This window comes from Panicum virgatum, chromosome 8N (assembly GCF_016808335.1).
Source record: "Panicum virgatum strain AP13 chromosome 8N, P.virgatum_v5, whole genome shotgun sequence".
Taxonomy (NCBI): Eukaryota; Viridiplantae; Streptophyta; class Magnoliopsida; order Poales; family Poaceae; genus Panicum; species Panicum virgatum.
Genome location: NC_053152.1, coordinates 5,732,902 through 5,749,004, shown reverse-complemented (window position 1 = coordinate 5,749,004; position 16,103 = coordinate 5,732,902). Strand labels below are relative to the sequence as shown.

Here is a 16,103-nt window from a genome sequence, read left to right as displayed (position 1 = left end):
TAGCTCTAACTTGAGTGATGACATACTATAAAATTAGTTTACAATCTACAGTATTAACCAGTGTTAGCCTTAACGTTTATACAAACTAAACGGTCACCTACTGTTTAGCTGTTTATCCAGGCTAAACGGCCATTTAAACAAAGTAAACAGTGATTAAATGGGATAAATGGTTGATAAAACGGACACAGTAAGCCTGCTAATTAAGTGCTAACTAACTGTATAGAGGCGCCTGCTCTGCTAACTAACTATATTCTCGTCGATCGAGCTTGTTCCTCATGCACTTGTTGCTCAAAAGCTTCGATCTTTGGTGCCTAACCTACACGGACCTCAACGGACCTACAATCCATTCGACGTGTGTCACCAAACCACACATCGTCTCGTTTCTCTCTTTCTTATCTCTATCTCTCTCTAAGATTAAAATAAAATAGAGAAAAAGAAAAAAAAGAAAAACAACAAAAAGAAACTTTTTTGAAAAGTAACAAAAAAGAAACTGCCTTGCAGTTGCAGCATGTACCCGAGGAAGAAGAAGAGACAAAGCCAGAAGAGAGCCAAGGAGCGAAGCAAACACATCGTAGCAGCATGCATGGCCATGGGAAGCTAGCAACAATAGATGATGACGGGATCCAGCGTGCGGCCCGCCGGCGTTGTTGGTTGGTTACCTGGGCGGCGTTGATGGTGCAGTTGAACAGCGTTGGCTCGGCGCAGCGGCCCACCCGGACACATCCGCCTCCACACGGTCATCCTCTCAAACGCACCTCCACCTTCGCCGCCTCCACGCCCAGTCTCACCATACATGTCGATCAGTTCACAGCAGCACAACCTCATCATGTGTGCAACATGCATCCGTGAGCACGGGCAGTTTAGATCGATGATGCATGATGCATGGATATTTATTCTTTTTCTCGGTATAATTAATGATCATCCACACACGGATCGATCGGACCTTCTTGTCGCGGAGCAAGCCAGGGTTCACCTTACCGGTCGGTAACCGGCGGTTACCGCCAAATTTTCCCGATACCGCTAATAGGCGGTAACCCGTACCGGCGGTAAATTTTAAAAAATTTCGCCGAAATTTAAAATTTTCAAAAAAAATTTAAATAAAAAAGGAAAAAATATGGTAAGAAAGTAGAGATGACATACATCATTCTAATATAGAACATGTTCAAATATTTGACTGTTTGGGCACTCAAAAAAATAAAAAAAACTTTCGGAACCCATTAAGGCCCGTTTTCCTAGCGGTATTCGGCGTTTTCCGAGCGGTATTCGGCGTTTTTCGAGCGGAAATCGGCGCGTTTGGACCGGAAACCACTGCATTGTGAGTATTTCTTGATTTTACATTGATTTTTAGATGTTTGTTGTGTAGCTATATTCAAAAACATGTGTTCATATTAGCTATATGGATCCATTTGTTCATAGTAGTTGGATGTTAATTTGTTCATTTTAGCTATATGTATATATGTGTGTTCATATTTCAAATATGTACATATATTTTCATTTGTTCATTTGTTTATGTGTGTTCATTTGTTCATATGTACGTATATATTTTAGCTATATGTGTGTTCATTTGTTCATGTTAATCTGTTCAATTTTCCAAAGTCATACGGTGTTTACCGGTTAAAACCTACGGTTACCGGTCGGTAAACAGCGATTACTGGTCGGTAAACAACGGTTACCGGTTTTTTGAATTTGAATTGTCATTTCGAGCGGTTTCTAGCGGTTTCCGGCGATTTACCGCCGGTTTACCGATACCGCTAGTTGGCGAAAATCGCTTTACCGTCGGTAAGGCGAACCCTGGAGCAAGCTGAGGAAGCCGCAGTTGTCGTCGTGGGTGAGCGGCGGTCGCTCCCTCCTCCCCGCCACCGCCGCGTGGCCACGTCGTCGAACCACCCTTCGCCTTTTCGCTCCCGGCGAACATCTCCACGGTCTCTCCGGCCACCGAGGTCGCTCCGATCATAGGGGTCGCCACCGTCCCGGGCCTCGCTGTTGAAGCTCGAGGGGATCACTGCCGTCCCTCCAGTCACGTGGAAACAAACGTGGGGAGGCAGACGGGGTTGCAGTGCCGCGAGCTCGAGTGTGGGGGGGGGGGGGGGGGGGGGCGGGGGGAGGCAGGTCACGAGGGAGCAGGCAGCGGACCTGATTTGCTGCTTCACCTAATTTTAGAAAGAAAATTAAGCCTCAACAATTTATGGAAAAAAATTAAGCCTGCCACCTGAATTGCTGCGCATTACCAAAATTAGCAACGTGGGTATACGCGGGCGGGTATATAATTGGCGCGGTGACAAAAAAATTAAGAAATTGGACAGAAACATTTTCCTTGACGGTGTTTTGAGGTTTGGTCAAGCACTAAGATCTTCCATGTAGGTCTAAAAGAGGTACTTTGTGAGATGAGTGGGTGGGTTAGAGTGGGTTAGAATTGTATTCAATTCTTTCATCTTTTATATTGAAAAAAGTAAATGAAAAAATAGCACACAAAATCAATCGGATTTCGTTTTGAAATCTCTACAAGATAAAACAAACAATCCCACGTTCCGAGGATTTCGTTGTTAATTTGTGGCGGCCCATTGTCTTCACTGGGGGCCTTTCGAAGAAGGCCCATTTCGACTAGGCGAAGCAACCCGTTTACTTCCATCACCGGGTCCGCCGCGCTCTCCCAATCTCACGCGCTCGTCTTCCTCGTCCGTCCCAGATCCGATCTCCCCTCCCTGGAGGAGGCCCAGCCAGATCCCCCGACATCGGCCGATCCGGCGGCCATGGAGAAGCCGTGCACCCTCCTGGTGCACTTCGATAAGGGCTCGCCGGCGATGGCGAACGAGATCAAGGCGGAGCTCGAGTCCGGCGACGGCCCCGCCAAGGCCGACGCCATGCGCCGCGCCATCTCGCTCCTCCTCAACGGCGAGCCCCTCCCGCACCTCTTCATCACCGTCGTCCGCTACGTCCAGTCCTGCGACGACCACGCCGTCCAGAAGCTCCTCCTCCTCTACCTCGAGACCGTCGACAAGCGCGACGCCGCCACGGGCAAGGTCCTCCCGGAGATGATCCTCATCTGCCAGAACCTCCGCAACAACCTCCAGAGCCCCAACGAGTACATCCGCGGCGTCACGCTGCGCTTCCTCTGCCGCCTCGCCGAGCCCGAGCTGCTCGAGCCGCTCGTCCCCTCCATCCTCGCCAACCTCGACCACCGCCACCACTTCGTGCGCCGCCACGCGCTCTCCGCCGTCGCCGCCATCTACCGCCGCCAGCACGGGGACCAGCTCATCCCCGACGCGCCGGAGCTCGTCGAGCGCTCCCTCGCCTCCGAGCAGGACGCCGCCGCGCGCAGGAACGCCTTCCTCATGCTCCTCGCCAGCGCGCAGGACCGCGCCGTTGCCTACCTCCTCACCAACGCCGACCGCGTCGCGGAGTGGCCCGATCTGCTGCAGATGGCCGCCGTCGACCTCATCTGCAAGGTCTGCGGCCCCAAGGGGGGCCGAGCCGACAAGGGGAGGTATATCAAGATCATCATCTCCCTCCTCTCAGCGCCCAGCTCCGCCGTCGTCTATGAGTGCGCGGGGGCGCTCGTGTCCCTCTCTTCCGCGCCCACCGCAGTGCGTGCCGCCGCCAACACATACTGCCAGCTGCTCTCCTCGCAGAGCGACAACAATGTGAAGCTCATCATCCTGGACCGTCTGCACGAGCTGCGCGCCTCGCATAGGGAGGTGATGGTGGATGTGGTCATGGATGTGCTGCGTGCACTGGGCAGCCCCAATGTGGATGTCAGGAAGAAGGTGCTTGACTTAGTGCTGGATCTGCTCACCCCGCGGAATGTGGAGGAGGTGGTGCTCTACCTCAAGAAGGAGGTGGTTAAGACGCAGGCTGCTGAGGTTGAGAAGGGTGGTGAATACCGCCAGATGCTGGTGCAGGCCATTCATTCCTGTGCCAAGAAGTACCCAGAGGTGGCTGCATCAGTTGTGCATCTGCTCATGGACTTCCTTGGGGACCCTAATGTTGCTGCGGCACATGATGTTGTTTTGTTTGTGCGTGAGATCATAGAGACCAACCCCAAGCTCCGTGTATCCATTATCCAGAGGCTAATTGACACATTCTATCAGATCCGGGCATCCCGTGTCTGCATTTGTGCTCTCTGGATCCTTGCAGAGTACGCCCTGTCGCTGTCTGAGGTTGAGAGCGCCATTTCCACTATCAAGCAATGTGTTGGGGATCTCCCGTTCTACACTGTCTCTGAGGAAGGAGAGACAACTGATTCCTCCAAGCCATCCCAGCCAGTGGTGAACTCTGTCACTGTGTCTTCAAGAAGGCCTGCTGTTCTTGCTGATGGTACTTATGCCACACAGAGTGCTGCCACTGAGACTGCTATTTCAGCTCCAGCAGCGTCTCTTGGGTCATTGGCTTCCACCCAAAATCTCAGATCTCTTATTCTGTCTGGTGATTTCTTTTTGGCTGCTGCTGTTGCCAGTAATCTGACCAAGCTTGTGTTGAGGCTGGAGGAGGTTCAGCCATCAAAGGTTGAAGCAAACAAGGCTTCTACTGGAGCCTTGTTGATCATGGTGTCCATTCTGCAGTTGGGAGAGTCATCTTACCTCCCACACCCTATTGACAATGATTCACATGCTAGGATTGTTCTCTGTGTGAGGATTCTATGCAATCCTGGTGATGATGTTAGGAAGGTTTGGTTGCAGTCATGTCGCCAGAGCTTTGTCAACATGCTTGCTGAGAAGCAATTTAGGGAGACTGAGGAGATGAAGGCTAAGGCACAGATATCTCATGCCCAACCAGATGATCTTATTGATTTCTATCACCTAAAGAGCAGGATGGTGAGAGTGTACTCTTCTATTTTTATTTGTCCTCTATTGAAACTCTATATTCTGTTCTCTGTCTAGTGTGGGTACTGATAACCTAAAGCATTTAGTTTTCTATGTATTTGTAGACAACAAAAGCTAACATTTTTCTCCTGTACCAACCAATAGGTCTTAAATTGAGTCTCTTACTCTCTTAGTAAGTAGGGTCATGGTCTCATGGATATGGAGGTATTGTTTGTTTTTCTATTTTTCTGGTTCACACATTGTAAATGCTGAAACATGTTTTTACTCTAGTAAGGTAGTAGACTCAAGTTAAAACCTTGGTCTTTATTGGGTCAATGAATAATAGGATGTGCATATCTAAACATAATTCTGTAGAAACTGATATCAACAGTTTCCTACTTATGATGGTCCATACTATGTAAAAGTTTGTTATTAATTCATCTTTAATATTGTGGGTAAAATCTTCCTTTGACTACAACTTGTTTTGGCATAAATATTTGATCTTATTTAATGAACATGAAAGGAAAACCATAAGCACAACCTTTTCTGGATTCATGATAATTTTATATAAAGTTTAAGCACTGGATACACCCTTGATTTTCTTTCATGCACTGCTAAAGTTGGCATTTTTCTTGCAGGGAATGAGCCAACTTGAGTTGGAAGATGCAGTTCAAGATGATTTGAAGGCTGCAACCGGTCAATTCACTAAGGATGCAGATGATACCAACAAACTAAATCGAATTCTTCAGTTGACCGGATTCAGCGATCCAGTCTATGCTGAAGCATTTGTAACTGTTCATCATTATGATATTGTACTTGATGTAACAGTCATAAACCGAACAAAAGAGACACTTCAGAACTTGTGCTTGGAGTTGGCAACAATGGGCGACTTAAAACTTGTTGACCGCCCCCAAAACTATACATTGGCCCCAGAGTCAAGCAAGCAAATTCGAGCCAATATCAAGGTTTCATCAACAGAGACTGGAGTTATATTCGGTAACATAGTCTATGAAACATCAAATGTGATGGAACGATCAGTGGTGGTCCTAAACGATATTCACATTGATATCATGGATTACATCTCACCTGCAACATGTGCTGATGTTGCTTTCCGGAACATGTGGGCAGAATTTGAGTGGGAAAATAAGGTAATATGCATCTTTTTTAAATTGTCTGCTTTTTTCAAGATAATATATATTGTTTTTGACACATGATGTTGCTAGTATTTGTGTCAGCTAGTTGTTATCTTTGCTGAAATTGTGCCATAATATAGGTTCCCATAAATGAGCATTTGAGCAAAATACCTCTGCACGATTAATTTTGTTTTTCTAAAAGTCATTGATTAATATCAAGCATCTACTTGGTAACGACTTTGGGGGTGTTTGAATGTGGAGCATAACTGAAAGAATCTTTAGGACAAGGAATTACCATAATCATCATCTCTATTGGTCCTTTATGTTCAAGCTGGACAAGTTAATAGGTTGCTTTATTCTACTTTTGTTGTATCAATTGCCTTAATATTCTGGATGGGAAATGATTAGATATGGTTGATTTAAAATAATACATAGAGATAGTTCTGTTCATTGTGTGTATCTGATTCGTTTGCCTTATTAATTATTATTATGACTATTATTTCTTTGTTTATCAGGTGGCGGTGAATACAGTGATTCAGGATGAGAAGGAGTTCTTAGATCATATTATCAAGTCAACAAACATGAAGTGTCTAACACCACTGTAAGTTCCAATTAATTTGGACCATATACTAGAATTGCACCTGCCCTTTTTATATAAATACTAGATTCATCTGTGCTAGTTTTTTGAAAAAAATATTTATCTGCGGTGTCATAGCCATTTGGAGTTTCAGACCCCTGTAAAGTGCCAAAAAATAGCTAAATCATAGTTTTGTCAATAATACTACCATAAATGTAAATTGATGACATTATTACTTTTCTATATGCCAAATAACCTATATAGAGTAATCACGTTGCTGTATTCAGCATACAGGGCTGATCAAAGGCTCAATATGGTTTCTAGTCTGTTTCCTAAGCCTGGAAGCATAGTAGGTCATTTTACTTTTTTTTCTTCCTGCTACGACTAATAATTGGGCAGAAATCACACAAACTTGCATGCTGTTCATGCTGGGGAGGAAGGGGTGAGCGTGTGTTCTTCCTTTTTAGTTTTTTTCCCCTTCTTCCTTTTTTTTTTTTTGTCTCTGTTCTCTCCTTGCTTGTAGGTATGGACTGTTTCACATTTTATTCCTTAAGATATCCAAATACCCCTTAACATTGATGGTACATAGAAATGTCCTATTCACTCAGCGATCATTAGCAAAAGACATGTACCTGCTTTATTGGAAGCGCATGGTTGATTGATATGGCATGTTGCCTTGCATGTGTTTTCACTTGGACTGTTTCTAATGGTGGTAATGTTGTTGGAAAACTGGAAAATTGTTTCACTGAACATTGCTAATTTTTCACGGAGTGCTGAGATGTGGGAGTTTTAAAGTTCTGAGGCTAGATCATGTGAAGGCTTATTTCTTTACATTTAACTTAACTAAGTTTGCTAATGATTTCTCATTTTTTTTCTGCTTTTGTATATGGTAATTTGACATCAGATCTGCACTTGATGGAGAATGTGGGTTCCTTGCTGCAAACCTTTATGCCAAGAGTGTGTTTGGCGAGGACGCTCTGGTGAACATCAGCATTGAGAAGCAGCCCGATGGCAAGTTGAGCGGCTACATCAGAATTAGGAGCAAGACCCAAGGAATAGCGCTCAGCTTAGGAGACAAGATTACCCTAAAACAAAAGGGTGGCAGCAGCTAGCCGCTTGTGCCACATGTATATCACCCCACACATATACCATAAAGCTCCCATTGAAGTCAATTTTTGCTACCTTCCCAACAATTTTCAGGTGTTGGCAAGTTATTATGACAGGTGGTAGTAGAGGTATCCACCCTATATGGACAGGATTGTGTAGCTTTGTGTTGTTCTAGCTTACAAAACAAAGAGCTTTGTTATACTTACTGATTTCATGAATCCTGATTTCTATCTGATTCGATGTCATGTATCAAATAATAAAGTGATTATAGATTCTTTTCTACTTTTGTTTTCGATGCCAATTAGAATTCGTATAGGTAGCTGGAACGTAGGGTCCCTAACGGGTAAGTTGCGAGAGCTAGTTGATGTAGCAATTAGGAGGTGTGTAAATATTCTATGGGTTCAGGAGACTAAATGGAAAGGCCAGAAGGCGAAGGAGGTTGAGGATATTGGCTTCAAGTTTTGGTACATGGGAGCAACTCCGGGTAGGAATGGTGTAGGCATCTTGATTGATAAGAGCCTTAAGGATGGAGTCGTAGAGGTTAGAAGGCAAGACGACCGGATTATCCTAATCCGGTTGGTAGTTGGAGATTCGGTTTTGAATGTGATCAGTGCCTATGCCCCTCAGGTAGGCCTTAGTGAGAGCACCAAGATGCAGTTCTGGGAAGATCTAGATAGCATGGTTAATACCGTGCCTACCAGCGAGAAACTCTTCATAAGAGGAGATCTCAACGGCCATGTGGGTACGACTAATGTAGGGTTCGAGCGAGTGCACGGGGGTTTTGGGTACGGTAGCAGGAGTCAAGAGGGGGAGGATGTGTTGAACTTCGCGTTAGCCTACGACTTGTTGATAGCGAATACCGTGTTTAAGAAGAAGGAATATCATCTTGTGACGTTTCGTAGTGGACAACACTCGAGCCAGATCGACTTTATCCTTGCTAGGAGGGAGGATAGACGTGATTGCTTAGATTGTAAGGTGATACCTGGGGAGTGTGTTGTCCCTCAACACAAGCTTGTGGTGGCGGACTTTCGTCTTTGGGTATGTGTCCACCGGGACAAATGTGCCAAGATTGCGAGAACAAAGTGGTGGAAGCTTAGAGGGGAAGCGGCACAAGCGTTTAAGGAAAGGATGCTAGATGAGGGGTCTTGGGAAGAAGAAGAAGACGCAGATGATATGTGGCTAAAGATGACAACATGTGTTCAGAATGTGGCCTCAGAGGTGTTTGGCATGAGTAGGGGAGGCAAACAGGAGGGGAAAGACACCTGGTGGTGGAATGACGAGGTGCAAAGGGCTATTAAGGAGAAGAAGGAGTGTTTCAAGCGCCTCCACCTTGACAAGAGTGCATCCAACATCGAGGGCTATAAATTAGCGAAGAGGGTTGCAAAGCGAGCTGTGAATGTAGTAAAGGGTAAGGCGTATGATGACCTGTATCAGCGGCTAGGCACGAAAGAAGGGGAGAATGACATTTATAGGATGGTTAGGATCCGCGAGCGGAAGACAAGGGATATCAACCAAATCAAATGCATTAAGGATGGGACAGATCGACTGCTAGTGAAGGATGAGGAGATCATGGATAGATGGAGAGAGTACTTCGACAAGTTGTTTAATGAGGAGAGTGAGGGCCCTACCCTTAAGTTAGATGACTTTTTTGACGATACCAACAGACGTTTTGTGAGGAGAATTCAGGAGGTAGAGATCGGGGAGGCTTTGAAGAGGATGAAGGGAGGTAAATCGATGGGCCCTGATGGTATCCCCATTGAGGTGTGGAGATGCCTAGGAGATAGAGCAATAGTATGGTTAATTAAGCTTTTTAATCTCATTTTTCGGTCAAATAAGATGCCGGAAGAATGGAGGAGAAGTATATTAGTACCTATCTTCAAAAACAAGGATGATGTTCAAAGTTGTACTAACTACCGTGGGATTAAGCTGATGAGCCATACGATGAAGCTTTGGGAGAGGGTTATCGAGCATCGCCTAAGAAGAGTGACAAGTGTGACCCAAAACCAATTTGGGTTCATGCCTGGAAGGTCAACCATGGAGGCGATTTTCTTAATACAACAATTGATGGAGAGATATAGGGAACAGAAGAAGGACTTGCACATGGTCTTCATTGACCTTGAGAAGGCATATGACAAAGTACCGAGAAATATCATGTGGTGGGCCTTGGAGAAGCACAAAGTCCCAACTAAGTACATTACCCTCATTAAGGATATATACAAGGATGTGATGACGTTTGTCCGGACATGTGATGGCAACACCACTGACTTTCCTATTAACATAGGCCTACACCAGGGGTCAGCATTGAGCCCTTATTTATTTGCTTTAGTGATGGATGAGGTCACAAGGGATATACAAGGTGAGATCCCTTGGTGTATGCTCTTTGCTGATGATGTGGTGCTAGTTGACGAGAGTAGGGCAGGGGTTAATAGAAAGTTAGAGCTGTGGAGACGCACGTTAGAGTCGAAAGAGTTCAGACTTAGTAGGACCAAGACCGAGTACATGATGTGCGATTTCAGCGCAACTAGGCATGACGGGGGAGACGTTAGTCTAGATGGACAAGTGGTGGTACAGAAGGATACTTTTCGGTATTTAGGATCGGTGCTACAAAAGGATGGCGACATTGATGAAGATGTTAGGCATAGAATTTCAAGCTTCTGGCATCCTTTGTGACAAGAGGGTGCCACAAAAGCTAAAAGTCAAATTCTATAGGACAGCAATTCGTCCGGCGATGCTATACGGTGCTGAATGTTGGCCTACAAAAAGGCGACATGTCCAGCAACTGAGTATAGCAGAGATGCGGATGTTGCGGTGGTTTTGCGGGCACACAAGGAGGGATAGAGTCCGATATGAAGTTATTCGGGATAGGGTCGGAGTGGCACCAATTGAGGAGAAACTTACCCAGCATCGGCTGATATGGTTTGGACATGTCCAACGAAGGCCTCCTGAGGCGCCGGTACGTAATGGGGTTCTTGAGCGGGTCGATAATGTAAAGAGGGGGTAGAGGTAGACCTAAACTGATGTGTGATGAGTCGGTTAAGAGAGACCTTAAGGATTGGAATATCTCTAAAGAGATAGCTTTGGATAGGAGCGCTTGGAGACTAGCTATCAATGTGCCTGAACCTTGAACTTATTTCTTTCGAGTTTCATCTCTAGCCTACCCCAATTTGTTTGGGAAAAAAAGGCTATGTTGTTGTATACATTCTTTTCTTTGTTGCAAGCACACGCTTGCTACGATCTTTGCTTTTATCAGTTGACTACTGACAGTTATATGAAGAGAACTATGTGAGCCTGTTGTTGGCATGCTCAAGTTGCAGAATTTGTGAAGCATAATGCAGACTTTTGAGAACTGAACAAGAAAAACATAATACATGACAAAATATTCTGCAAGGCATTCATTAAGATTTGAGAACATAATTTACTGAGCTGGTCATTCAGTTTCCTCTTAGATATGCATCCCTGATCCCGTGCAGCTTGGCAGCCGCTTCCTGCATGCTGATGCGCTCGCTGGGCGATGTCTTGGTGCAGCAGAGTCCAATGCTCAACACAGACTGTAGAGCCTGTGCTCCACCATCTTTGATGGCCATTGGAGGAGTCTCCTTGCTAAGGTCCATCTCTTCCAGTAGCTGTGGGTCAACAATCTGCAACACATTTTCAGGGAAGTTGATCTCTACGAACTTTGCAATGCTCATCCCATCCCTGAACATGTCATCTGTTGGCCTCCGTCGGATGAATATCTCGAGGAGAACAACTCCGAAGCTGTAGACATCTGAGGCAGTTGAGACGTGACCTCCCCCTGTGCATTCTGTAAATTGCATGCCGGAATGGTTTGGTTCAGATAAACAGAGTAATAATGAAGGAATTCCACTATTTCACTAGAAAAAAAAAAGATTAGGGACAATACCTGGAGCGACATATCCAATGGTTCCCTTGATTGCAGCTGTTGAAGTTGAATATGAGTCAACAGCAGATGATGTTGCGGAACTAAACTTGAACCTTGCAAGCCCAAAAACTCCGACATGGGCTACCATTTCATTATCCAGGAGAATGTTGCTAGGTTTCAGATCACAATGTACAATGGTTCCTTGGTGGCTATGGTGTAGATACGCCAAAGCATCAGATACATCCACAAGAATGCTCAACCTTTGATTGAGGGGGATGCAGTTCAAATATGAAGAGCCTTCACTCTCTCGAGTCGAGTACAATAAGTTATGCAAGTCTCCTCGTGGCATGAACTCATATACTAAGGCTTTGAAATCATTTCCATTAGAATAAATAGTTGAGCAAGCAGTAAGGATAGGAACTAGATTGCGGTGCCGAACATTTCTCAAAGCATCACATTCTGCGATGAAGCTCTTCTGTGCTCCTCTTGTCTCTAGATTAAAGACCTTGATGGCAACCACATTTTCATCTTGAAACAGTTTCCCTTGATAAACAGAACCATAGCTTCCCAGACCAACTAGATTGGATGTTGCGAAGCCCTCTGTTGCTCTGAAAAGGTCACTGTAAGAAATCTTCGGGATTTCTCTTCCGAATGAGGGTAAAGAAATAGATCTGGTCGTCTGTTTTCGCCTTCGCAACAACAGCAAAACAGAAATCACCACAGCAAGTGTTGCTACTATGGCTACTGGGATCACTGCTTTCAGTATAATCGAAAGTTTGCGCTTATCTGAATCCAAAGCCACGTCAGGACATGCCGGTAGGTGTAACTCTGGTGGCCCGCCACAAAGCCCCTGATTTCCATCAATCCGCATGGCTGTTCTGTTATTGAATATCCCTTTTGTTGGTACCTCACCTTTAAGTTTGTTGAATGACAAATCTAGTTGCTCAAGAAATTGTAGGTTTCCGATAGATGCTGGTATTGACCCAGTTAAGTTGTTGTGAGACAAGTTGAGAACTTTTAGAGTTCTTATGTTTCGTAATGAAACTGGGATGCTTCCACTGAAAGCATTGTGATCAAACTCGATGCCTTCCAAACTCTCACAGTTACCCAAGGTGATAGGAATTTCTCCAGACAAATTATTTAACGAAAGCTGCAAATCTGTGAGTTGTCTGGCATTGCCAATGTCGGGATGAATCATTCCATCTAAGTTGTTGACATATAAGCTGATCTGCACGATTGTTGGGATTCTGAATAGTTCCTTTGGTATGCTTCCATAAAGCTTGTTATTGGAAATGTTCAGCACTTTAAGGATTGGAAGGTTTCCGAAGCTTGGGGGTATCTTTCCGACCAATCGGTTCGACTCTAGATTTAGTTCTGTCAGTTGAGTTAGATTTGAAAAGGATGATGGAATGGTCCCACTAAAGAAATTGCTGCCTAGTGACATCTTTTGCAGATTTTTCAGAGACCCAAGCCATTCAGGAAGTATACCTGAAAATTGGTTCACAGCCAGTGATACAATGTACAGGTTATGAATGTTTGCTATACCAGGAGGAATTTCCCCTGACAACTGATTCTCTGCAAAGTATAGATACTGAAGCTGATTGGTAAGGTTGCCTACTGAAGGTGGTAGCTGGCCTTGTAGAAGATTCCCAGTCATCGAGAAATCTATTAGCTCTGTGCAGTTGGCTAAGCTGTCAAGAAACTCCCAATCTCGCTTGCTCTCTGCTTGCAGCTGATTATATTCAAGATTCAGCATTTCCAGCTTGTTCAGTCTGCCAATTTTACTAGGTACCACTCCACTGAAACTGTTCCTGGATATCTCAATGTAGTACAGATTGGAAGCATTTGTCAATGAAGGAGGGATCTGACCTTGAAAGAAATTGACAGGCAACTCCAGCAACTAAAGTCAGTGAGGGCACTTCCCCACTAAACTGATTGAGATCAAGACTGAGGTCAGTGAGGGCAGAAAGATTCATGATGGCCCTAGGAAACCTGCCTGACAACTGGTTGGCACCCAAGTACAGCTGCTGCAGGTTTTGCAACTTGGCAAACTCATCTGGGATACTGCCTTCAAAGTCATTGTCAGCGCAGCTAATCGCATTCAGCATTGTGATATTGGAAAGAGAAGCAGGGATGGTTCCAGCAAGGCCATTGACTGAAATCTGCAGCTGGCGAAGGCCAGCGGGCAACTCTGTTGGGAACGGCCCAACAAGACCGTTCCGGTGCAGTCATAGCACCCTGAGGCTCGAACAGTTTGTGAAACTCGGTATCGTCCCCTGCAGCGTGTTGTTGCTCAGGAACAGGTACTGCAGTCGCTGGAGGTGGCCAAGGGATGCAGGGATGTCTCCGGTGAACCGGTTCGTCGCAAGGGAGAGGTTCCTTAGAAATGTGAGATTGCCAAGCGAAGGAGAGATTCGGCCAACTAGGCCTCGCCTTTCAAGGCGAATGGAAGCGACACGGCGTGGGATGGTGGTTGTGCAGAGGATGCCTTCCCAGCTGCAGAAGTGGGTGCTGTGGTTCCACGAGGCCAAGGCTTTCTGTGGATCAAGCGTGATTGATCTTTTGAAGTCAAGCAGTGATAACAGGTCTGTTTCGTTTGCATCAGCGGAGCTGCAGGTGACAGCGCTGCAGGCCATGATCAGCAGAAGAAACTGTCCAACTGCTGCAGCCTTCATGGTGACAAGCTCCAAAATTTTGTTAAGATATCCTTTACTACGTATACCTAGAATCATGGACATGAACAGAGAAAATTTCAGATAGCTGGAAAAATGTGGGCCGCTGGCTTTCAGTTACTGGTTACTTGAAATACCTGAGTGAGTTCACACCGTAGTTGATCTGTGTTTATCCCTCTAGAAAAGCAAGATTCTGGCTTCACGAAACATGGAAATTGCCGCCACTGCAACGAAAGAGGTTTTCTTCAGAACCATAAGGAACCAAAGCTTTTACTTTTTATTTAAAGTGAACGATGGAATGAAGTATTGAAGCATCAAGGAGGAGGTTCAAGCTAGACGAATGAGATGAGCAGAAAAAGGTTACTTGAAGATGAGATGCTTACAGTTGCTGATCAGTAGAGCAGTAGCCGGCGAAGCAGTAGCTGCAGGGTTACAGTCCGAGTCACTGAACTCCTTGACTACAGCTTATTGCTGCCTGAGTGCTAGTACTTGATACACACGCTCGAATGGGTGCTAGCTCAGCATGCATTTTTTGGGCAATTCTGCCGGCGGTCAACGTCTCCGGCTCGATCGCCGAAAGAAGAGGAGGCTCAGTACATCTTCGCGGCGACCACATCTCATCTCCATTGGGATCATGCCGTACTAGACTATTTTCTATGTGTTTTTTTATAGATGACGATAGGTAGTAAGGTCATATTTAGTTCCTAAAATTTTTCCTAGAGTACTCATCACATCGAATCTTCGGATACATGCATGCATAGAGTATTAAATGCAGTTGAAAAAAATAATTAATTACATAATTAACTGTAAACAATGAGACGAATATTTTAAATCTAATTAATCTATAATTAGATATTAATTTCTAAATAACAACGAAAGTACCAAAACTCAAAAAAATTTCGCGAACTAAACAAAATAAGATCTAATAAGGTACTAGTCTCTTCGGGTACGCTACGCATCTAAAGTCAACCAGTTCTGACTTCTCACGATTTCTTAGTGGACTCCTGCTGTCAACATCGACGGCTCTCCTTTTTTTTTCTATAATACGCAGGAGAGCTGGCAATCTTCGCGATCCTGCGAATATATGTTTAATACATCCCTTTCTTTTTCGCCATGGATTTCTCAGTGCACAGCGTCTGGGTTCATACAGACTTCAGAGCACGTGAAGTAGATTAGAGGACGACATTTGGAAGAGCGGTACTATAGTCCGACATATAAAAAGGTCATATAGTAGAAGTACACACAGCGAAATAAACACTCACAAGAAGTGAACACAAGGACTACGATCGGCATTTCACATGCTGAGGTTTCACACATGCACAGCTGAGCAACAATTAGGATGTTTTTTTTTCGGGATCAGATAAGCGTGAGCCAGTATTTGTTACTCCGTTCTGGCCGTTGAAAGTCAACTCACGGAGCCTTCGATATGTTCTGTTCAGACCTAGAAAACCTGGGTGCTGAAGTAACAGTTGTGAATTGTAATACAGCGAAACACATGCTCGGTGCTGAAGCTTCAAGCAGTCACCAGCCCCATTTTCCGTTCCTACTAACCAGACCGATCTGCAAAGGAGCAAGGCTCAGAGTCAGTTGTCCGCGCTCATCGGGACAATCCTTGTGTAAACAAAGAAAACCATATCATATTATTTTTTGGGATGGGAAAAGCCAGATTTACCCCCTCAAGCTATTGCAAAAGTTTAATTTTCAACCTTCAACTACAAAACCAGATAAAAGAGACCACCCAACTATCCAAACCGGATAATTTTGCCCTTAGGTTTTGAAGTTGGTTTTTTTTTTAAAAAATAGAAAATTCTAATTAGATCTAAAAAATTAAAACTAGTTCTCTTTAAATTAGAAAAATATGAAACTAGTACCAATTTTTTTTAGAAAAATACCACATATCTATTACTTCTATATTTGAATATTAGTTATTTAAAA

The 16,103-nt window shown here is 44.7% G+C and overlaps 1 protein-coding gene and 1 pseudogene across 2 annotated transcripts; one reads left to right on the top strand and one right to left on the bottom strand.

Annotated features, from left to right (window-relative positions):
• Nucleotides 1-2,653: 2,653 nt before the first annotated feature.
• On the top strand, nt 2,654-10,854 carry LOC120684477 (coatomer subunit beta-1-like). Of its 2 annotated transcripts, XR_005679313.1 has the most exons (5): nt 2,654-4,811; nt 5,438-5,947; nt 6,448-6,533; nt 7,414-7,887; nt 10,815-10,854. XR_005679313.1 is itself a non-coding variant. In XM_039966330.1 (4 exons), exons 1-4 carry the CDS (start codon nt 2,751-2,753, stop codon nt 7,619-7,621), a joined length of 2,865 nt encoding a protein of 954 aa, XP_039822264.1. In that variant the 5' UTR covers nt 2,654-2,750; the 3' UTR covers nt 7,622-7,898. The 2 variants fall into 2 exon arrangements, 1 of the variants encoding a protein (XP_039822264.1); XM_039966330.1 differs by lacking the exon at nt 10,815-10,854 and having other exon boundaries at nt 7,414-7,898.
• Nucleotides 10,855-10,995: 141 nt separating this feature from the next.
• LOC120684479 lies at nt 10,996-14,224 on the bottom strand (annotated as a pseudogene).
• Between the last annotated feature and the right edge of the window lie 1,879 nt (nt 14,225-16,103).

Coding starts and splice junctions, on each gene's coding strand:
- LOC120684477 (XM_039966330.1), top strand. CDS start 2,751: ATGGAGAAGCCGTGCACCCTCCTGGTGCACTTCGATAAGGGCTCGCCG. Junction 4,812..5,437: donor ATCACCTAAAGAGCAGGATG/GTGAGAGTGTAC, acceptor TTTTTCTTGCAG/GGAATGAGCCAACTTGAGTT. Junction 5,948..6,447: donor AATTTGAGTGGGAAAATAAG/GTAATATGCATC, acceptor TTTGTTTATCAG/GTGGCGGTGAATACAGTGAT.